The sequence below is a fragment of the Nyctereutes procyonoides genome, unplaced genomic scaffold (genome assembly GCF_905146905.1).
Source record: "Nyctereutes procyonoides isolate TBG_1078 unplaced genomic scaffold, NYPRO_anot_genome, whole genome shotgun sequence".
Classification (NCBI taxonomy): Eukaryota; Metazoa; Chordata; class Mammalia; order Carnivora; family Canidae; genus Nyctereutes; species Nyctereutes procyonoides.
The window spans coordinates 25,257,753-25,281,378 of NW_026575140.1; the positions used below are offsets into that span (position 1 = coordinate 25,257,753).

At 51.4% G+C, this 23,626-nt stretch overlaps 1 protein-coding gene across 1 annotated transcript in view; it reads left to right on the plus strand.

Annotated features, from left to right (window-relative positions):
- Nucleotides 1–646: 646 nt before the first annotated feature.
- SPIRE2 (spire type actin nucleation factor 2) overlaps nucleotides 647–23,626 on the plus strand; it is a 32,596-nt gene continuing 9,616 nt past the window's right edge. The window contains exons 1-9 of the mRNA XM_055306702.1: nucleotides 647–974; nucleotides 12,652–12,695; nucleotides 17,143–17,499; nucleotides 20,042–20,122; nucleotides 20,246–20,410; nucleotides 21,070–21,156; nucleotides 21,416–21,539; nucleotides 21,651–21,820; nucleotides 22,494–22,683. Coding sequence (XP_055162677.1) covers nucleotides 704–974; nucleotides 12,652–12,695; nucleotides 17,143–17,499; nucleotides 20,042–20,122; nucleotides 20,246–20,410; nucleotides 21,070–21,156; nucleotides 21,416–21,539; nucleotides 21,651–21,820; nucleotides 22,494–22,683 — 1,489 coding nt within the window. The 5' untranslated portion in view covers nucleotides 647–703. The remainder of the gene's footprint in view (nucleotides 975–12,651; nucleotides 12,696–17,142; nucleotides 17,500–20,041; nucleotides 20,123–20,245; nucleotides 20,411–21,069; nucleotides 21,157–21,415; nucleotides 21,540–21,650; nucleotides 21,821–22,493; nucleotides 22,684–23,626) is intronic.

Sequence of the window (23,626 nt, forward strand, 5' to 3'; positions counted from 1 at the left end):
ACTGGTGAATGATGCTGCCGTTTACTTTCCACAGAGAGCTCGAGCATTTAATTCAGACACAGGTCTCCTGCTGGACAGGGTCCTTCATCAAGTGCTTCACAGCGCAGGGTCTCCCTGGCTCACATTACCCGAGAGTAAGTGACCTCCTGAGGTCACCTTGCCAGCGGCCCATCGCCCCACCCCCACCCCCCCGCGCGCCACTACAGGTATCTGCCTGTGAGCTGGGGGTGGGGGTGGAGGGGTCCGCAGGCCTCTGGACTCCCTCCAGCAGCCCAGCAACAAACGTGCCCCAGGCCCCGCAATCACTGCAGTGTCTGCGGCGGGGTGCCGGTTACACCGGCTGAGAGAGCCTCGGGAGCGCGCCTTCCTTCGGCCGGGATCCCAGCCTCCCCCCAGCCTTCCTCTCCCCTACCCCGCGCCTCTCCCCCCTCCGCCCCGCCCGGCGCCCTCCCAGCTTCCCTCGGCTCCACCGCCGCAGCGCAGACCCGCTCCACTCCCTCCAGTCCCTCCCCTCCCCCTCCCCCTCCCCCTCCCGCCCCGCCCTCACCTGCGGCCGCTCGCAGGGGCGGGGCCGCCCGAGGATGACAAAGCAGCGGCCGGCGGCGCGGGACCCGCCCCCCTGCGCTGGGCGGGTGCGTCGGCCGCCCCGGCGCGGCTGTTATGGAAACGGGCAGGGCGCGCAGGAGGCGATAATGGGGCGGCCATGGCCGGGGCCGGCAGGTGCAGCACGGACGCTGCCGGGGCGCAGGGGGCCGGGGGCGCCGGGCGGCCGGAGCCGGGGGAGCTGTCCCTGGAGGAGGTGCTGAAGGCCTACGAGCAGCCCATCAACGAGGAGCAGGCGTGGGCCGTGTGCTTCCAGGGCTGCCGCGGGCTGCGGGGCGCGCCGGGTGGAGGGCGGCGCATCCGGGACACGGCGGACATCCTCCTGCGGCGGGACGGCTCGGTCAGCGCGCGGCGGGAGCCGGGAGCCGCGGGTGAGGCCGGCGGGGGTGTGCGGTGTCGGGTGCGCGGGCCGCGACCCTCCGCTCCGCTCCCCTACCTTCTGTCCCAGCCCTCCGCTACCCTCCCCTCCACTCCCCTCCCCTGTCCTCCTCGGCCTTCCCCTCCTCTCCCGACCCTCCCCTCCGTTCGGCCCCTCCCCTCCGCTCCCCTCTTCTCTCCCCCTCTCCCTCTGCTGGGCCTGGAGTGGAGCCCCCATTCTGCGCCCTCCTCCCATCCTGGAACCGGCAGCCCTTCCACACCCTCCCTATCCTGAACCTGGAAGTCCCATGCTTCTCCCCATCCTTCTCTTTCTCACCCGGTCTAGGATACCCCCTCCCTTTTCTGGAACCCTTCCCTAACCATCCATCTCTTAATGTCTGCTGTCACTTGGGCATGTTTTCCTCAAGGGAGAAGGATTTTGGTTTTTGATGGCTGAGTACCTTCAGCAGACCCAATTCTGCCTCTCTTATCCCCAGTTCTCCCCACCTGGGGCTAGTTCCTTCTGCTTTGGGGGTGTGTAGCCCTAGTCTTTTTAATCCAGTGATTCATGATGTGGAATGCTCATTGCATTGATAACTGCAGATGCCTTAGGCTGCAAAGGAACAAGTGTCCTCTTGAAGCTTTTTTCCGTGGGAAGAGGGGCTGTGTCTCCCTTGGAATCCCTGCAAATTCACCAGTTGCCTGGGTTTAATAGCAAGAAGAATGTGTAAGATTTGGGGGACAGCCTGCTTGATCTTCTATGCTTAATCACCAACAAGAACAAATAATCCTTTGAAAGATATTTGAAGTCTACTCAAAATAGTGAGTTTAAGTGATTTTATCCTCTTTCTTAGAAAAAAAAGAAAGTATTTTCTTTCCTGGAGAACTGGAGTGCTAGTCTGGAGCATATGCTGATATTAACCCTGTGGGGAAGCACAAAGGCTCTGTGTACTGGCAGAGAGCCGGGCCTTCTCCAGCCCTGAGAACCGTGGTTCGCAGAGGTCCTTACAGGCTGGTTTCCATCCCTGCTGTGGTGACAGGGAGGCCCTGTCAGGGCCCTGCTTTGCTCTGGGACATTTGCACGTTTCTGCATTTCACACAAAAAGCTCCAACATATTTGACAGATGAATAAGAGTTGGTACATAGTATTATTCCGATTTTATACTCTGTGAAGCTGAGGCTCACGCTTTCTCAGAGTTACACAGCAAGAGGATTTCGATTCAGCCTCAGATTCTTGCTGCCTGTGTGCAAGGTCTTCACAGGTGGGATGGGAGCATCTCCCCGGGGGGCCTAGATGCTGCATATTTACAAAGAGCTTGTTTCCTGCAGCTGTATTTTCCTGTCTGTGCCACTCCGTATCCCTGGAGATGACAATATAACCCAAGATCTGGCTCCTGGCACCACATAGTGGGATAGGACTGTAGGGACCTGCCTGATCTGACCCTCTGATTTTAAAGATGGGAAAACTGAGGCACAGAGGGCGAGCTGGTTAGGACTCACTGCCCTGCATCTCTCTAACTGGGGTGTGTGTGTCAAGCCATGTTTACTTTCTTTCTTTTTTTTTTTTTTTAAGATTTCATTTATTTATTTGACAGAGGGAGAGAGTCCGCACAAGTGGGGGGGCTGAGAGAGGGAGAAGCAGGCTCCATCTCAGGACCTTGAGGTCATGACCTAAGCCAAAGGCAGATCCTTCACCTGCTGACAGGCGCCCCATCAAGGTGTGTTTCTTACTGGTACTCTTTTTTTTTTTTTTAATTTTTATTTATGATAGTCACACACACAGAGAGAGAGAGGCAGAGACATGAGCAGGCTCCATGCACCGGGAGCCCGATGTGGGATTCGATCCCGGGTCTCCAGGATCGCGCCCTGGGCCAAAGGCAGGCGCCAAACCGCTGCGCCACCCAGGGATCCCTCTTATTGGTACTCTTAACAAGCACCTTGAGGGCTGTCCAAAGTATTGGTGGTCACTGGGTCCTCTCTAGTCCCCAGGAGACTCTGCTTCTTGCTGCCTCCACACCCACAGCCTGACCGGAAGTCTGTGTTGGGCTTTAAAGCTAACACGTGCCCACTCCATGACTCCATGGGGACTTACAAGCCCGGGACATCAGGGAGCCCAATTTCATTTTCCATTCAGTACGATCTTTGGTTTCTGTTCATAAATATGTCTCATAAAGGTGGATGAGGTTTATGACTTGCTACCTCTTTAAAGATTAAGAAAAATAGGCACCTGGTGGCTCAGTGGGTTAGGTGACTCCTACTCTCAGCTCAGGTCTTGATCTCGGGTTGGTGAGTTCAAGCTCCACATTTGGGCTCCATGCAAGTCATGGAACCTACTTAAAAAAACAAAAAAAAAGATTAAGAAAAATATATTACCCTGAGCTCTCTCTTCACTTCTGTTGAGCTTTCATGAATCAGCTGAAACATTAGTCCCTCAAAGTGTCTCCCCCAGCATTTCTCCAGGACTCAAATGAGTGGTAAATTCTTGAAGGATGTATATTTATTTCTTGCCATGAATAGCAATTGGGAAAACCAGGATCATTTAACCTTGCCTCTCCTGGGCTCTCAGGACAAAGTTCTGGTAAACCTAGCATCAAGTAGATGTTTAAAATAAGTGTATAGAAATCAACAAAACTGGAATCCCTGGGTGGCGCAGAGGTTTGGCACCTGCCTTTGGCCCAGGGCGCGATCCTGTAGATCAGGGATCGAATCCCACGTCGGGCTCCTGGTGCATGGAGCCTGCTTCTCCCTCTGCCTGTGTCTCTGCCTCTCTCTCTCTCTCTCTCTCTCTCTCTGTGACTATCATAAAATAAAAAAAAAGAAATCAACAAAACTAAGCCACATTTGGGGGAATGACTAATATCCTAGCATACCAGGTGTAGTATGTCTCTCCTTTTCCAGCTAAGTGCAGAAAAAGTCCTCACCTCCATTCTGAAGACGTATAACTACTTGGAAGCCCACTCTTTTTTTTTTGTTTTTTAAGTGGGGAAAATGTGTTAATATGTGAAGTTATTTTTGAGAGGCCATTATTAAAACCTTTTCATGGGGAAGGGTTACTTTTTATTTTTTTAATTGAGGTGAGAAACTCAGTCAGGCATCACAGTGAATGCCTGTACACAGCCGTTGCCTGAGGCAAAGCTAATTCCCTAAATACAGCGTGGTCAGCGATTGATCCATTGATTGATCGGGTGACCCTGCAATGCTTTCAGTATACTTGTCCTCTTGGTGCCCTCCTGGGCAGTTCACCCCAGGAGACTGCTTCTCAGTGCCGTGGTGTTTGCTGTCCCCTTGACGGAAAGACCACCTGCCCTTCTGCTGGTGAAACATTTCTCCAGGCACCAGCGCTACAGATGACCAAGGAAACCCCCTTGGGCAGGCAGCAGCTAGACATTAGTGTTGACAAAAGTGTGTCCGAGATGAGGGTGAGCTCATTATCTCCCACCTTTCCCATCCTGCTTGTGCTGATTTACACACTGTCCTACTTTTTTTTTTTTTTTTTTTTTTGATGCCGTAACTTTTCACAGACCCTACTCTTCAGCTTGGGTACCTCATGTGAGCTGTCCACCAGACCCCACCTGCCCCTCTAGCCCCTCCAGCCTCTTCCTGTTCCTTCTGTGTAGAGTTCAAAAGCCAGGTGCCCCCTGGCCCCCAAAGCACTGGCACCTGTCCGCAGGCTAAGCCTCTTCAAGTGGCTCACCGCTGCACAGACCCAAGGCCTTCTCAACTCAACTCATTTTCAGCCCTGAGTTTCAAGCACAGAAATGACTAGTAGTCTGTCCTGCATTGGATGACGGTGTCCTGTGTCATGAGTTCCATGGGGCCCAGAATTCTTTTTTTCACCTCAGCCCAGTGGCTAGAGAAATAGCATTGCTAAGGAGCAGGCTTTGGCATCTCACCAGTGGCCCGGTCCTCCTCCATAAACTGGGATGATGGTAGCATGTGCTTGAGGAGGGGTGAAGACCAGTGAGGGAGCATCAGTACAGAGCCCTGGGCCCAGGAAGTGTGTATGTGCACAGACACAACACCCACACGCACACAGATGCCCACACAGACATACAGATGCACACAGACACACACGCACACATGCCACATAGACATACAGATGCACACAAACATGCACGCACACAGATGCCCACACAGACATACAGATGCATACAGACACAGATGCCCACACAGATATATAGAAGCACACACACATGCACATGTACATGGGTCTACCTGCCCCACTGTAGATGTTCTCTCAGGTCCCCTGGCCCTGTGTACCCTCTCCCAGGAATTGAATGGGGTCCATGGCCACCAGGAATGGCTGTGGGCCATTGGTGTTCTGGGAGGCCCTGTTAGTCCTGTGGCCCCAGCTGGTGAAGCTGAACTTGCTGGGTCTCAGTGGGAGGTCCCCTTTTCAGTGACTGGGGACTGCCTTTTTAGCTTGCCTGTAGTTTTGTTCATGGCTCTCCACACAGATGAACTTGCAGATGAATGTTGATGGGCACTGTCCAGCGATGGTGTCCCCCTGACATGCTAGGGAGAAGTGAGAGCTGCTTGGAAGGATGAAATCCTGCTTCTGGAGCAGAGAATATTCCCCTCCTGGCAAATCTCACAGAATATTTCTGGTTGAAATATTTTCTTTCAGTCAGGTCCTGCTCATATAGCTTTTATTCTGGGTTCTTGACTCCTCACCCATGCTGCCCCAGCAAGAATGACACCCATTCTTGCTGTCACATGGGATCCTTGGCGCTCCGGGGCTTTTGTTTTTGTTTTTGTTTTTGTGGCATCTTGGGAGGGTCACCCAGTCAAGACGTAGCATAGAGATGAAGCCAAGCCACCCAGGGACTGGAGGGCACTTTGTTTTACAATCCAGGGTGATAGCAGCTGATGTTTTCAGGCCCTTGCAAGGATGTGCTGGGGGCAGTAATGGGCTTACTCTTGTTTACAGCCTTGACACTGTTAGGATCCCCATTGTGCAGATGAGAAGACTGAGGTTCCCAGAGCTAGTCCCAATGGGGGACTAGCTGGGCTCCAGCCCTGTGCTCCCCCCACCCCCGGCATGGGGCAGCATTGGGTACCACAGGAATGGCAACAGTTTCCTGCCCCAGGGGGCACCTCACCCAGACCTACCTTTGGAAGCAGCACCTTCAGGGTTGCATGCATGGGCGCTCACAGAATTTTTGGCTGCAGTCCTAGGAACAGGAAGGAGTTCTGTTGGGTGCACTTGCCTAGGGTCCCTGTGCACATTTCTTGATGATGTAAAATCTCATCCACAGAAACATCCACATACTCCCTTGTATGTGGAGTAGGGGCCAGTGGGCATGGTGAGGTTCCTGGTTCTGCGTGCAAGAGGAGGGTATGGGCCCTGCGAGGATGCCCTTCTGGGTGTGACTGTGTGAGGCAGATAGCATTCCTGATTTCTTTTCACCTCTGAGCAGAGATTATCTCCAGGCATTCCCCAACAAGACGTCTGTGAGATGCTACAGCCTGGGGTTGGCTGCCACAGATGACCAGGATAAGCTTAGCCTGTGTGGCTGCTTTGGCCCAATACCCACCCGGCTGTTTGCAGGTTCTGCCCTGTGCTTTCAGGAGAGGCTGCAACTGTCAAGAAGGTGTCCTTGGGGTCCCTGTGCACCTGCAGATTGGCTCATGAGGGATACAGCCCCAGTGTCTCTGCTGCCTTCAGGGCCCTGATCACCCCCACCATGGAGGTCTTCAGAAAGAAGGGGTTCTCTGTCTCCTGTGATGGAATCAATTGTCTTTTCAATTGGGCACCAGGGGGTGACCTGTGGGGGCAGAAAGTATTTGAGTGGCTCCCACAAAGGAAGCATTGTGACACTGGTTGGTCTGGTCCTGGGATGTGGCCATTTAAACAAATATGCCAGTGAGTATCAGCTGCAGGAAGGCTCTAGAGTTTCTCTCTCATCCTGTTCGATTCCTCAGAGGGAGTTTGGCCTCCAGTAAGGACCCAGTCAAGGAGGAAGCCTGCCTGGAAGTGGCAACCTGGGGGTGAGGCTGATCAGCATGGGCAGAGTTCCGGGTACCTGTCCTTGTCTTTAGCTCTGCCTGCAATCACCACTTGTTCAGTGTTCACATTTGGGTGTACTCAAAGAGACAAAGTGGTACTCCTGAAACCAATATTGCACTGTATGTTAACTAACTAGAATCTAAGTAAAAATTTGGAAAGAAAAAGAGGCAAGGCATAAGAGTTTAGAAGCAGGGTGTAAGAGTTTCCTTTGGCTACAGTAAACAATTTACACAAAGTCACTACTTAAAACAACACACATTTATTCTGTTATAGTCAGAATGGTCAGAAATCCAGGATAATCTCTTTGCCTTAAGGTCAGCTGGTGAGCAAGTTTACTTCCATCTGCTATCCCAGTTCCCCTTCCAGGAGTAGGTAGGCCCTATGAAAAGTTTTGGTATCAAAACTTTTGAGGTAACATAACATGTCCACAGGTCCTGGCGATTAGAACATGGACAGTTTGGGGGCCATTGTTCTGCCCATAATGGAGGGGAAAGAGTTACATGGGTAGAATGGACACTCTTCCTAGCACCTGGATTCTTCCTATCAACAATATCAGAACGTGGATTCTGGAGTTAAAGTTCTACCTAATGCTTTACTGGGGCTCTTCTCACCCTGGAGTCCATTGGTGGGCATGTTAAATACAGGTTCTTGGATTGCTGGGTCCCATCCTGATAAGCCTGATTCTGCCCAGATCTGGGGTGGCCCTAAGAATCTGCAATTCTGACAAGTTCCCAGTAATGCTAATGCTGCTGGTTCCAGAACCACTCTGACCACCAATCTACTGTCTGTGGATTCTACACACCACACCCTAAGAAGAGGTCACCCACTTCTTATTGGAAACACCTCCAGGGCCAGGACCCATTCCATCTTCAGGTGACTAGAATGACCCCAGTGAAGGGAAGAACTATTGGTCCAGGTTTGGCTCCAGAGCAAGGCTATATGGATTGGATCTCAGCCAGGTGACTTTGGGCTAAGTTTCTCACCCTCTCTGGGCTGCATTTAGGGCCAACGGTGGGGACTACATGAGATGGGCCCCCAAAAGTACTCAGGAGGTTCAAGTGAGTCATCCTTAGCCAAGGGGGAGGAGTGCTCAGAAGGGAATGCATCCTTTCAAGCCTGCTACCTGTCTGCCATGACTATCGGTGGGGGCTTTCTGGGGTAATCTCCAGGATACCTTAGTGGACGCTGGGTGTAAAAGTTCTGTAGGAGCAGAGGAGCACTGACATTTCCCTTACTAGAACTTGGTGAAAATGCAGAAGGTTGACAGTATTATTGCTTGGAGTGTGGGGAGTCTCTGACGCATTTCCTGGTCTTGGGTCTCCCCTGGAATTGATTCAAGTCATGGCGGTCCTAGATTCTTGCTGCAGGGGAGGAAATCACACCCTGTGGCTGGTGTGTGAGTGGATGGAGAAGCAGCCTGATGTCAGCCATGGCTGTGGAGATGAGCAGTTCTGGAGGCGAGATCCAGGAGGAAGAGCCTGCCACCAACTTCTGAGGGCATCTGCCCCACTGAGCTCTCCCCTTGTTTGCTGAACACACACACAACTTCCCGGATTTGAGCAGGTGCTTTCCCCTTAGCTTGGGTTTGCTACCAGCTCACTTCTAGAAGCCAATGCTTGATCTCAGACATTACTTAAGTTTTAAAATTGTTTCTTGACAGCGAAACAAGCATTTATTGAAGCATTTACTAGATGCCAGACACTACATGATTTTTGTTTTGTTTTGTTTTTTTAAGAATTTATTTGTAAGTAATCTCTATGCCCTACAGTGTGGGGCTCAGACTCAACCCTGAAACCAAGAGTCACATGTTCTTCCAGTGGAGCCGGCTGGGTGTCCCTGGTTTTGTTTAATCTTTACAACAACCTGTGTGGTAGGTGATACCCATCCTGTAAAAAGACTCTGAGGAACCTATTGTGTCACTTTTGGGTCCATGTTTGCTCCAGACCATGAGCTCCTGCCCTGGATTGTGGGAGAGCAAGGCGGACACTGCACTCTTGCTCATTCTCACACTTGCACAAAAATTAATTTCTTGATGCCATAGCACATGTTCCAAATTCAGCAAGTGTAAAGGGAAACTGTTGGAGTCTCCTGCCAGCCTTCTCATAATAGGAGCAGACTTAGTGGACGTGTTTTATGTCTATACCAGCGTGCAGGTTCATACCCTTCTCAATACGGGGGCTGCCCTCTGCTCTTCCCCTTAATAGGGAGCTCAGTTTGTCTCATTACAAAGGATACCTCCTCCTTTTTAGGGGCTGCCTGGTGCCCCCTCCTGCAATGTCCCCACATATCTTCTGTGGATATCTGTGTGTCCAGTGGTTCACTGGTACGAAGGGCATTCCTGTGAGTGACGGGCTCAGTTACCCTGCCATGTGGGACAGACTGGCTTACCCAAGGCAAGCAGGGATGAAGTTCTGAGAGATGTTGCAGGTTGCCTTCCTTGGGATTGTTGCCATTCCCCACCAGCACTGAGGGGGGCCCTGCAGGGACCTTGGTCTGTCCACCCTGCCTCATAGCCACAGAGGTGTTCCTGAGAACTCAGCCAGAGGAGCAGAGACAGGAGCTACCTGGGCTCAAGCTAGAACCCCTACCCCTTTGTCATCTGTGTGCATTGTTGGTAATTAAGAACCCTATGGTGCCCGGCAGCCTGGGTGGGGGGGGCTAGTGGAACCAGTGCTGTAGCCTCCCCACACCCCTGCACGTGTGTGGTCTCCTCAGGGGTTGAAGAGGGGAATCCTTGGCTCCCCCATGACTGTTCCCTGTCCTGGCCCCAAGCCTAAAGAGAGTCAAAGGCAGGGTGCCCTTGGGCTGAGCCTGGTCGGGAGATCTGATGGCCCCATGGATGATACCATCACGGTGATCACAGCTGTCCACATCCTTACAGGATACTGTGTCCTAGGAGGTATCTGCATCTGCTCCCCCACGTGTCTGTTGAGGTAACCTTGTGAGTTAGGTTGGGCAGGTATTGTCTCCATCTGTGGGTGAGGAAAGGAGGTCAGAGAGGCGAAACCCTCAAGGTCGTGACCACACATAGGTGGCAGTCTGGCCTAAACTGCACTTCTTCCCTATGCTCCCCACCCAGGCACAGAGGGGTGAGGCTGTCAGACCACTGTCCTCCTACCACCTACCCCACCTGCTGGGTAGGGGGAAGCACTTCCTCTGGGAGCTCCGGCTACAAAGTCCAAATCATCTTTCATCTTATACTAGCGTGGCATGTCATCATTTCCAAGAAAACTCCCTCGTGTCTTGATTTCTCCTCATTTGTTATTTTATACACAAGACATCACAGTGGCTTTTCTTTCCCAGTACATCTTGGCAATGATGTTCTTCCTTACAGGGGGAGAGAAGCACCCTGTGGAGGGGCAGCCCCCCATCAGTGTGATCTTGATGGACCAGTGAGAATGCTTCCATCCTACCTGCCTCCATCTACTTCTGTCTGGGTCTCTCTACTTTCCCTCAAGACTGATTTATCTTTTTTTTATTTTTATTTTGTTTTTAAGATTTATTTAGTTATGAGAGAGGCAGAGACACAGTCAGAGGGAGAAGCAGTCTGCACGCAGGGAGCCCGATGTGGAACTTGATCCCGGGTCCCCAGGGTCACGCCCTGGGCCCAAGGCAGGCGCCAAACCGCTGAGCCACCCTAGGATCCCCTAAAACTGTTTTAAAAAAGCAGAAAGTCGTTTGCATAATCCTGTGTGACCATCCTGGCAACAAAGTTATTGTAGCTCAAGTTAGGACTCTGCACTTTGGGGTCTGGCATTGGTTGCTGGGGGCTCCGCCTCTGTCGTTTATTGGCTCAATGGTTTTGAAAAACTTTTTTTTTTAAATTTATTTATTTATGATAGTCACACAGAGAGAGAGAGAGAGAGGCAGAGACACAGGCAGAGGGAGAAGCAGGCTCCATGCACCGGGAGCCCGATATGGGATTCGATCCCGGGTCTCCAGGATCGCGCCCTGAGCCAAAGGCAGGCGCCAAACCGCTGCGCCACCCAGGGATCCCTGGCTCAATGGTTTTGTGTGACATTCTGCACTGCCTGAGCCTCGGTTTCTTTGCCTGTGAAGAGGGAGTCATGGTACCAACCTGCATAAGGTCATTGTGAATTGAACCCATTATAACTCATGTATTACTTTTGTAACAAAGAGCTGGGCACAATCTCTGCCCTTAAGGGGTAGCTTGCTCCTCAAAACCCAAAGATCCCCAAGTCCTTTCAACTTGAAATATAGGTAGATTAACAAACACTTATTTTTGTTAACATATAGACTGTTTAAACCAGGGACATATGCGTTAAGATTATTCCAACCAGAAGGCTTCCTGTTGACCAGAGGACTGTGCGGTGCTTAGTACGTAAAGGGTATTGAGAGGCTGTCTGACTCCCTCCCTTTCTTGGTCCTCAGGATAACTCAGGACACTGGCTGCTTCCAGGGAGTATCTTTGTTCTGAGTCTGATTTCTTCCACTTTCCATTGTCTTGATCTAGTCACAGCTACGGACTTGCATTGAATGCCCAAACATGGGCCACAGTATACTGCTTGCTGCTCACTTTCAACTTCCCTTATGTTGGAAGTAGATTGTTTTCCATTATTTTAATGGATCAGCCCAACACAAACTCCCTTTATCTTTGGCAATCTCCCTAGCTCTTAATGGCATTTTGAAAATATTTGCAGAGTTAGCAGGTTCACTTAGCAGAGATTTCATGGTTTATGTTTTTTTTTTATGCCCTACCTCATTCCAAAAAGAAGGCGACTCAGGTTCACCCCTTAGCACAGGTTCTACTTGGATGCTTAATTCAAGGAAGGCTGTAGAAGTAGGTGGGTTTTCTGTGTCTCATCCAGCCTGGCATCTTGGGAGACCCCGGGGGTGGTGTGAGGGAGCGGCTGAAGCAGATTTTAGGGTTCCATGGTATGGCCTCATCTGGCACCACCACTTACTAGCTGTGATACTTTGGGGCAAATTAGCTTACCTTTCTGAGCCTCTTTCTTCATCTGTGAAATGGGTAACAAAACCACCTATCTCCTAGGTGGTATATGGGTTACAATGAGTGAGCACTTATAAACATGTTAATCCAGTGCCCTGTCTAATAATAAACATGATAAAATGCATAGTGCCTAATGTATATTCAACCCAGAGACTCTGACTCTCTGATGGAGGCGCCGACAGTTTGGGGGCAGATCTCCAGATGGTGGCCAGATGCTGACTCCACTCAGCTCTTAGGAACTCCAGAGCAAAATCTGTTATTTCCCGGGTCTCTCATTTGACTCTGCTGTGATTTGGGGGCACATGGGTTCAGATTGTGAATTTTAGAGCATGAGGTCTTTCATCAAACAAGACTTACCTGCTTTCTCCTCATTCCCTCCTCACTCTAGCACCAACCATGCTTCCCCAGGGGACCCTGTTGGCTGCTTCACTCTGAGGGGTCACTTTGGGGTGTGACTGGTATGTGGGGTGTGGGCAGGGGCTGTATCACTCTCCTGGCCACTGTACCTGGATGTCCAGCCCAAAGATGGATCCTCAAGTATCTTCCCAAATGACTGGAAGCTTGGCTTGTTTAAGCTTTCTGGTGTTCCACTGGAGCCTCTGGGGGCTACACTGTGTGTTCCTCAGAGGGAAGGTGGGTGGGTGGCCCTATTCGTCAGGGCCTGGGGATGCTAAGGCATGTCTTGACTGCCTGTTATCTCCTCTTGCAGAGTCCACAATGATGGTGTTGTCACCAGCCAGCTCAGAAGCCCAGGTACCTTTAAAATAATTTTTAAATTTACTTAATACACATTAAAATTAACATATGTCATATAATGTAAATTAAAAAGCATGCAAAGTTACATAATTGTTTCCACGTGGTAGGACACAGATAAAATACTCAAAGGGCTTCATTGAAGGGACGTGATGAAGAGAGTGGGCAGGTGAGGATGCCCACTGGGGTGATGTAGAATCTGACATGCCCTGGAGGGCCTGAAGCGGGGGCAGGGGTGACAGGACCCCACCTCACTCTCCCCTTCCACCCCCAAACTCCTGGCATTGTCTCCCACTGAGCAGAGGGAGGGAGCACAGGTGATGTGCTGTGGGGTCTGTGGGGTTGGCCTGCTGCGCACACAGTGTCAGTCAGAGGGTGGGTTGGGGGGGCCAGACAGGAAAACCAGCTTGTGACCAATGTCCAGGAACCCCCATCCCACCCACAATTAAAATCTCACCAGTGTCTCCCTGTCCCATCCACCTGCCCCCAGGAATTCGTTCTGAATTTAATGTTTATCATCATTCCACTGCCTTTAAGAAAGCTTTATGCAAATATGTATTTATATATCAAACATAGTGTTACACCAGGGTAGCAGGGTGGTCACAGACCAAAAAAGGCCATATAGTCTGTTGTGGAGAATTTTATTTTATTTTTTTATTTTTTTAAAGATTTTATTTATTTATTCATGATAGACATAGAGAGAGGCAGAGACACAGGCAGAGGGAGAAGCAGGCTCCATATGGGGAGCCTGACTTGGGACTTGACCCCGGGTCTCCAGGATCGTGCCCCGGGGCCAAAGGCAGGCGCTAAACTACTGAGCCACCCAGGGATCCCTGTTGTGGAGAATTTTATTTTATTTTATTTATTTATTTTTAATTTTTTTATTTATTTATGATAGGCACACAGTGAGAGAGAGAGAGGCAGAGACATAGGCAGAGGGAGAAGCAGGCTCCATGCACCGGGAGCCCGATGTGGGATTCGATTCCGGGTCTCCAGGATTGCGCCCTGGGCCAAAGGCAGGCGCCAAACCGCTGCGCCACCCAGGGATCCCTGTTGTGGAGAATTTTAAAACAATAATAAAATCATCCCAGAGTTTTCCTGCTTTTCCTTATTACTACATGCTGGCAGTTAATAATGTTGATGATAAGACACCCTTCCCAGCAGCATACAGCCTATGACTGTCCAGAGCTCTATGAAGTGGTACTGTTGCTCTAGGTTGCTTTCTGTAATTCACTTCAGGAAAAAAAAAAATGTTTTCAAGACTCCTCTCCATTTCTGTCCTGCCTTCCTTTGCCCACTGAGAGTATTCTGGATACTTTTGTTTACCCAAAGCCCGGGAACATTCCCTTGCCTTTCAGACAGTGCTCCCAGGGCTGTCCCTCTTGCCCAGAGTGGAATGTGCATCTACCATCTACCACTCCAAAAGAGACCTGTTATCAATTTTGAAAGTATTTATAAGGAACTTTGTGTGTGGGGTCCAATCTGGACTCTTGTGCTCGGAGGCCCCCACAAATTAACCTGAGAGCCTCACCCCAGGAACTATGGCAGGAGGCCACTTGTCATATTAACCTAGATTCTTGCTACTGGCACCTAGCTAAAACTGTGAAACTATCCTGCAGCTTCAGCCGCTTCTCTCTGTGAGGCTTTCAGTTTGCAGGCTGCTCAGTTCTTGCAACACTATGGGCAGGGAGGGGTTGGAGGTTCTGAGACTCTGGCTGGCTGCCCAGATTTTTCCTTATGGGAAAGAACAGGCTCTTTGCCTTTCAGGGAGAGTTTCCAGTGTCTGCTGGAGCACAGAGAAGCTTTTAATGGTGCAGTTATCAGATAAAAGGCTCATGTTGGAGTTAACCCTTTAACTGTTGTGGTGCTAGTTCAGGCCAGCTACCAGAAGAAAGGGAGAGGCACGGATGGGTTTGGGTGCTGCTCTGTGATGCGCTAGAGCAGGGGGTTTCCTGCGTGGCCTGTCTGCCCTGTTCCATGTGCAGCCTCCAATGGAGAGACCAGGACAGAGCTGCCCCTGGGTCAGCAGGGCCTGTGGAGTAGAGAGGGGGCATGATTGCTCCCACCATCTCCTTCCTGGCATCTACCTCTGGGCCAGGGAAGAATTCACTGGGAATTTGTGTGAACCATGGTTCTTGCCAGCCCAGCAGTCCTGATGGCCATGTGGGTCCTCTCTGGAGATCCTGCTGCCCCAGGGGACTCCACCCGGCACTGGCCTTGTGCCCTCTGACTCATGATTTGGGGTTGTGACCCTTGCCTGCCTAAAGCAGAGATAAAACCGCCTCCAAGGGTGGACTGGGGTTTTGTTGACTTTAGGCTGGAACTTTGCTCCATTGGAGTCCTTGCTCTTTGTAAGCAGGTCCATCCCTCTGCTGGTGTGACCCCTCTAGGCTCAAGCATTTCTGCAAGATAGGCTGTCTTGTGCCTATCCCCTGCTTAACACTGATTTTCTCCATATTGTCTTTCAGCTCTGCTCAGGCTAGCCCCCCCACCCCCACCCCGGGGTTGTTTTTTTTTACATACAAGGCTTCAAGTGGTGGCAATGTAGGAAATGAGAGGAGAGGCCAGAGGCCTCCAAGATCCACCAGGCTGGGCGGACTTGGGGGTGGAAGGTGAGGGCGTGGCTCCGTTTGCCACAAAGCAGCCTCCCACCTTGCAATAGGCTTAGAGCACAGGCTGCAGGCAGACTGGAGTCCCAAGTCCAGCTCTGCCAGCTGCTAGCTGTGGTCAGGTAACCTGAGGTACGGTGCCTTCCTCCTCTACCTGCAAACCAGAGGTTATCTCTTGGGTTGTCCTATACTTAAGCAGCAAAAGGGTCCGAGTAGTTAATGAGATGAGGCGTGCTATTGTCATTTTGTATCATTGTCATAAAGGGGAAATGTCAAAATATGAAAGCCAAGCAAACTGGAAGCAGATCCTAGGGAGTTATCCATATTTCCTCTGTGTTCAGCTGCACGTGGCTCTTCCCTGTGTGAGCAGATCGGACCTTTCCAGGACTGTATTGCTGTGAGGGAATGTCAGGTGCAGATGGCAGGTGAACAGATAATGAGTGGAGTGGCGGTATTTTGCAGATGTCCTCTAGAGAACGCAGATTCCCAGTTAATGGTAGTCCATGAAACTAGTGGTTTCTACCAAGTAAAATTGAGAAAATGCTGAGTTAAAAGGTCTCTCTCTCACAAAACTCAAAGGTTTTTTAACTTTTAAAAGAAATAATAATGGAGAACTTCAAGCCTATGTAAAGTAAACAACAGCATAGTGGACCTCACACCTGGCTGGGTACCAACAGCTACCGTTAGACTTGTCCCTGGGTAGCGCCACCTGCTCCCTGCCCCCACTCAGGTGCCATCACTTTTTTTCTTCTTTTTTGGGTTAAATTTACATACATTGAATGTACCTGGAGTTTAAAATATTTTTAAGTGAGAGAATGTCATTTTTTTTAGTTCAAGTGTCTGTACTTTATCATGTGTAGCTAACAATTCCAGCATGCTAGTCTTTCTCCTCTGACTTAAACAATTATGTTACTTTAAAAGCTAATGTTTAATTCAGTTGACTGTCCTTTGAAATCACATTTATTGGGGTATGCTTTATATTCAGTGAGCTTCTGTGTTCCTTCCAATCTCTATCTCAACCCTTGGCTTGGAACCACTGATCTGCCTTTCATGGCTATAGCTTAGACTTATCTTGCCTAGAGTTTTGTATAAATGGAAACATGCAGCAAGGAGACTTTGGCTTCATCACTCTGTGTTCACTGTGTGTGTAAGATGAGTGCATGCAGTTTGATCCTTCGCACTGCTGCCTGGTATCCCACTGTAAGGATGGGTCACCTCTGTTTATCATCTACCAATTGAAGACATTTGGACATGTCAGGTTTGTCCTGTGGGCATTCCAGGAGAAGTCATGGGTGGGATGTATGTCTTTCCTTTTTCTTGGTTAGATATCCGGGAGAGGAGTTTACCACTTCATGTGGTAAAACCATGTTTGACCATAAGAACTTGCTGAGCTGTTTTCCACAGTGGCTGTGCTGTTTAGGGAGCATCGTGTGCATTTTGTGATGTTTGGTTGGCTCACAGTATATACCCTCTGGATGGGGAGCAAGCTGTTGCCATCTGACAGAAGCCGTGTGCTGTACTTTCATCTCAGGAAGTTCTCTTGTTTTGTTGTTGTTTTTTTTTTAAGATTTTATTTATTTATTCATGAGAGAGACAGAGACAGAGACAGAGACACAGGCAGGGGGAGAAGCAGGCTCCATGCAGGGAGCCCAATGTGGGACTGGATCCTGGGTCTCTAGGATCACACCCTGGGCCAAAGGCAGGCGCTAAACGGCTGAGCCACCCAGGGATCCCCAGGAAGTTCTCTTGTAATTGGTGGGGCTGCTGTCCCTCTCCGGGCTGGATCCTTTGCAGGCTACTCCCTACCCCCCATGACACTCTGGCTCCTGGTCCTGCAGATGGTGCAGTCACTGGGCTTTGCCATCTATCGCGCACTGGACTGGGGTCTGGACGACAGTGAGGAGCGAGAGCTCAGCCCACAGCTGGAGCAGCTCATCGACCTCATGGCCAACAATGACTGTGAGGACAGCAGCTGTGGGGCTGCCGATGAGGGCTATGGGGGCCCGGAGGAGGAAGAAGAGGCCGACGGTGGCCCCCGTGCCGTGCGCACCTTTGCCCAGGCCATGCGGCTGTGTGCGGCACGCCTGACAGACCCCCGGGGTGCACAGGCCCACTACCAGGCGGTGTGCCGGGCGCTCTTTGTGGAGACGCTGGAGCTGCGGGCCTTCCTCGCCAGGGTCCGTGAGGCCAAGGAGGTGAGTGCACAGGGATGTGGGGGGGGGGGTGAGTACATTGAGGGCTCCCTGGAGGCCAAGCAGGGCAGGCATGGGCCAGGTGGAGCATGTGGAAGGGGAGCAGGGCGCTGGGTGTGGTATGAGCAGGTGGGAGGGACCACAGGTAAAGAGGACTTGGCATCTGTCCTGCCCCATCCCCCCACTTCCCCATGTGTTGGTACCTCTGTCTCCAATAGGAAGTGGAAATCCTCAGCTCAGGACTGGGAGTAGCCTAGGCTTGCTGTCTGCACTCTTTGTGGGCACTGCTCCAAATGCTTTGCAGGTTTTACCTTAACCCTGAGCCTACTTCTTAACCCATTTGCCCAGGAAGGAGCTGAAGTTCATGGACGTTAAGTTACAGGCTCTCAGCCTCTTGGCCCCAGGACCCCCCAGGTCCCCATGTTTACATCTCCAGCAAGGCCTGGGTGTCCTCTCCCCACTGGGTTCCTTCTGGACACAGGAGCTAAAGGCTCCTTGCTGTAGGTCCATGCCCACAGGTTCTCACTGTGCTTGGAGTTTTGGGGAGGTAGGAAATGCAGTGACAGGAGCGCTCCACCACTCTTTTTACAAATAAGCAAAGACAGGTTCTGAAAGGTGTCCCTTGCCCCAAGTGCGAGTTAGTATAGGCAGACTGCAGTCTTCCCAGGGCTGTCCTGTCTCTTCATGGTCCCAGAATTACTAGCTGGAAGTCTTTCTTCAATCTCCCATCTTCTCCCTTGGAGGGGGCTGGCATACTTCCTTGAAGCAAGGGGTCTTGGAACAGGGACTTCTGCCTCCCATCCGCAGCCACAGATGACAAAATGCAGACTTTGTAGAGGGCCAGGGAATCTGCTTCACCCATTCTTGGTTAAATGGAAGAAGGTGTTTCTTGGAATTGCCTGATGCTGGTCCCTGGTTCTACCCTGACCAGCTTCCCTGAACCTGTGGGTCTGAGTAGACTCTCAGGATTGTTCTGATTGATGGAGCCTGTGACCCAGCACAGGATAAGTCAGTGAGCCATTGAGCCCTCATCTACAGCCCCAAGGGGGTGTGGTTGCTCTGCCCACTCCTTGTTTCCCCTTCCCACTTCTTGGCATCTTGGACACGTTCTTCTAATGTTCTAATTAGTGGATGGTCTTAATTCTTTTGTTTTTCTTGCTCTGAAGTCATCTGTTCTGTTACTGAGATCAATTCCTTATCCAGACAATGGAAGCTCTTTCTTTAGCAAGAGCAAACCATTCTAGACTTCCAAGTAATTGACCCAGGAGATGTCCAGGGAATGGGTAGTGACAGGGAGTGAGAAGAGGGTCTGTCAGTGACACACTTCTGGGCTGGCATTTTAGGAAGAGAAACCGTGCTCAGGGACAGGTATAGAAACTCCAGGAGGGGTGAGAGACCCACCCTTCATGCCCTTTGCCCACAGGAACTGCCAGATCACACACAGGTCTATTTTTAGAATCAGCCAGATCACACCCCATGTGCTGCTCCAAGACTTGGCAGCATTTTCTAGAGCATCCCAAAGCAGTTTAGCAAGTAACTTGGGGTGAAACCAGGGTAACCGGTTCTGTCCTAGGTCATGGGGGTGGGGGGAGGTGGTGAAGTGGGAGCTGTGTGCTAAAGGTTAGATGCTTCTCCAGGGTAGGGGACTTGATGGGAACAGTCTCCAGCTGCTGTCATGATCCAGGACAATAAAGGCAATGAATCTAGCAGCCTCTTCCCAAATTCTCAGCAAAGAACAGTTACCTAACAATCCTTGGTGTTCTCTTTGGCCCTCACCATGATGACAGCATTTTCTCTCCTTCAAGAACTACAAACCTGTGTCTGTTTCCCAGGACTTGCTGTGTAACTCATCCATCTACCCATCCACCCACCCATGCATTCATTCATTTATTCATTCATTCAACCATTGTTTGAGACCTAGCATCTGTCATGTTGTGCTAGAAGCCAGGAGTACTCAAGTGAGAAAAAAACAGAAACATATACATGGTTCTGGCTTCATGGAGCCAGTAGTCCAGACAGTAATCAGAGAAGCAGATAAATGTAAAACTGCCACGGGGATCATGTGTCAAGAAGCAAGCATGGGTATTCTAAGAGGGTGGGTGTGCATGTGCCCTGGGCAAAGAGGCTGAGGTATTCCTGAGGAAGCACCTGGAGAGCTGGGTCTGAAGAAAGACTGGGAGCTCTTCACAGATGACAGAGGGCTTCCCCCTGTATCCCCTCTCTGGGTTGTGTAAGTCATCTGAGAGAAGGGTACAGGAGGTTCCGTATGGGTGCTAGGTGGGTGTCATGCTCTCACCCCTGCCCTCAACCAGGAGGAGCTGCCAGATACTTGATGGGACACAAAGTATCCCACATGGTTCCAAGACTAATGGAGTTGTTTCCTTAGATCTTTCTGAGCCCAAGCCTTGGTCAGAAATGCCCACTCATCCCTTTTTAGCTGGTGGAATAGTAGCCAATGTGTTGGGGAAATGTCCCCAGATGGACAGACCAGCAGGGACCCATTTCCCCATGACTCTCATTCTCTTACCTTCTCCTGGACCAACAGATGCTGCAGAAGCTCCGGGAGGATGAGCTGCAAGCAGAGAAGCCCCTGGCAGAGCTTGACAACCTAGGACACACAGACTGGGTAAGACATGGCTTCTCTCCTAACCTGGGACACAGGGTGCAGCCCCCCAACCTGGGGTTTGTGCCAGGGCCTTTGGGAACCCTGCTGGGTCTAAGGGCCTTTTTTGTCTTCTTGGGGCCCCAGGCCCGACTCTGGGTCCAGCTCATGAGGGAGCTCCGCCATGGAGTGAAGCTCAAGAAAGTTCAGGAGCAGGAATTTAACCCCTTGCCCACCGAGTTCCAGCTCACTCCTTTTGAGATGCTGATGCAGGACATCCGTGCCAGGAACTACAAGCTACGCAAGGTCATGGTGAGCTGGTAGGGGGAGGAGCCTGCCTCCGAGCCTTCTGCTCACTGGTGGTTCTGGAGCCCCCGCTCTGTGTGTGGCCACTGAGCTGGGTTTTCAGATGTGCACAGGCAGATATGGCCCTGATTCACCTGGCTCACTTGACACAGTGTGACATGAAGGACATGGTATGACATGAGGGACATGGTGTGACACCAGGAATGGAGTGTGACATGAGGGATGCAGTGTGACACCAGGGATGCAGCATGACATCAGGGACGTGGTGTGACATGAAGGGCGGGGTGTGACACCAGGGACGTGGTGTGACATCAGGGATGCAGTGTGACAAGGGCAGACAGAAAGGATGCGTGGAGGATTCTGGGAGGACCAGTAGCAGGAGCTGAAATTGTGGGATTGTCTCATTTTATGCTCACATAGGCCTTCTGGGTACTGGCTTCACTTTGCAAATGTTAAATGTGTGAGTTCATTTCGTTCTTAGAACAAGTGAGTGAGAGGGGTGCCACTGACCTTCATTTCCACAGGAAGGACCTGAGATGTAGGGAAGCTAGTGGTTGTGTCATAGCTGCCTTGTCCCTGCCATGCAGCCCCTGCAGGGAAGGATGGTGTGAGGACCAGCCCAGCTCCTGCCCTCAGCCTTGGCTGCCTCCCATCCTCCCCTACAGGTCGATGGAGACATCCCTCCCAGGGTGAAGAAGGATGCCCATGAACTCATCCTGGACTTCATCCGCTCCCGCCCTCCACTGAAACAGGTACCAGCTATGTGGGGCCCCCACTCTTGGCCTTCTCTCCCCAAGGGCAGAGTGGCATCTCTACCAGTGGAGGTAGCTGGAAGGTAGATTCTGAGATGGACCTGGGGGCCCCGGCAGTACACAGGTCACCTTCTAGTCTGCCCCCGGTGTGCCAGCTCCTGACAGGCCTGGCTGTGCCAGCAGGGTTCCTCCCCACTCCAGTGTGTCCATGACACAGCCCCACTGCCCTTCCTTCCTGGAGCTGCCATACTCCCTCCAGGTCTCAGAGAGAAGGCTTCGCCCCTTACCTCAAAAGCAGAGGACCCTGCATGAGAAGATCCTGGAGGAGATCAAGCAGGAGCGGAGGCTGCGCCCAGTGGGAGGCCAATGCTGGGGTGGCCGGGGTGAGCATAGAACCCCTCCCCCCGCCCACCTTCCCTCCATCACTTCTCCCTTCCTGCTCCGTCCCCACCTCCTCACTTTCCTGTCCTGCCCCACCTCTCTGCCTCCACCAGGGTTTGGCTCTCTGCCCTGCATCCTCAATGCCTGTTCTGGGGATTCCAAATCCACTTCCTGCATCAACCTGTCCATCACGGATGCCGGGAACAACAGTCAGCGCCCACGGCCCCGGGTCTTGCTCAAGGCACCCACCTTGGCTGAGATGGAGGAGATGAACACATCTGAGGTCAGAGCCCATGGGTTCCTGGAAAGAGGCCAGGGAGGAGGAGGAGGGGCAACTGAGAAGGGCTGAGTAAAGCCAGTGTTTAGCATTCAGCTGTGGACATCCACTGCTCAGGGCTGAGGGCAGCACTTTTCTTTGGAGCTGGTGTCCTGCTGTGGGGCTGGGTCTGCCCTGAGACCAAACATGGTGGGACTTGGGAACACTTCCCCATTTGGTGGCTCAGACAGGTGACTGTAACAGTGACCTTGGGCCACCTATTCCCATAGCACAAAAAGGGCTGGAATGTACATGCTCCATCATTGGACTTGGGAAGCTAAGCAGCCCCCTGGCTTATGTGAAAAGCCAATGTGTCTCAGTGTGATTCCCCCCCCCCCCCCCCCCCGCCAATCATGTCATCACTGCCCTTAGAGCCCAGGGAAACCAGGGGTGGTAGCTATCTCAGTGGGCTGCACCTGACACCAGACCTGTCATCTCTAGGACTTTCCACAGGCCTCAGGGAAGGGTTTGGTTTTTGAGGTCCTTGCCTTCCACTGTCTAGAGGATAGTCAGGCTGGGCAGTGGGTAGAGGATGGCCCCATGGTGTCAGTGGGCCCAGCAGCAGCCCCCTGCCAGTCCAGGGACAGACAGGAGGTGCTGGCATGCCGGGTGATCAGGGCTGAGTCTGGTGTGTCCACAGGAGGAAGAATCTCCGTGTGGGGAGGTGACACTGAAACGGGACCGCTCTTTCTCAGAGCATGACCTGGTCCAGCTACGGAGTGAAGTGGCCTCTAGCCTGCAGCCAGCCACTCAGCCCCAAGGAGGGTTGGAATCATCCCGGCCCCGTGCAGGCAGTGTGCATTCCTGGAGGTCAAGCACCCAGGAACAAGGCAAGTGATGCCTCTCACCCCCTCCTCCCTTGACTGTGTCATGTGTGGGCACCATGTCCTGTCTTCCTGAGCAGGTAGCTCCCAGAGGGCACAGGGAGCTCACGTCTGCACGAAGGATGTTTAAAGGTCAAACCCAGACTTATCTTATTGCCTCAGGCAGGCATCCTCCACTTTTTTTTTTTTAAGATTTATTTATTTATTCATGATAGACACAGAGAGAGAGAGAGAGAGGCAGAGACACAGGAAGACGGAGAAGCAGGCTCCATGCCGGGAGCCCAACGCGGGACTCGATCCCGGGTCTCCAGGACTGCGCCCTGGGCCAAAGGCAGGCACTAAACCACTGAGCCACCCAAGGATCCCCAGCATCCTCCACTTTTTACACTTTAAAACATTCTTATTAAATTAGTAATCCACATTTTTGTAAAATACTTTTTAAAAACTTCAGATTCTAGTATTGAGAGATAATTACTATTAATATATTGGATATGAAAAGAAAAATGGGCAGATGGAGGATGGATTGACGGATGATGGGTGTATAGATGGATGGTGGATGGATGATAGAAGGATAGATGAATGGATGGATAGGTGGATTATAGATGGATTATGGGTGGATAGATGAATGATAGAAGGATAGATGACTGATGGATGGATAATGGGTGGATGTAAGATGGGTGATGGGTGGATGGATGGATGGATGAATAGATAGATGATGAGTAGATGGATGGTTGGATGATGGGTGGATAAGCAGGTGGATAAACAAATAGATGGATGGGTAAGGTGATTGACAGATCTTTCTAGGGTTTTTTTTTTTCCCCTGTCAATTAAAACATGTCTGCAATGAACCAGATGGACTATGCAACACTTACCACTCTAGAACCTGACTTGTCATCAGCTGCTTTCCCTGTTGTTCAGCACAAAGGTCAAAACAACTGGCCATATGGCA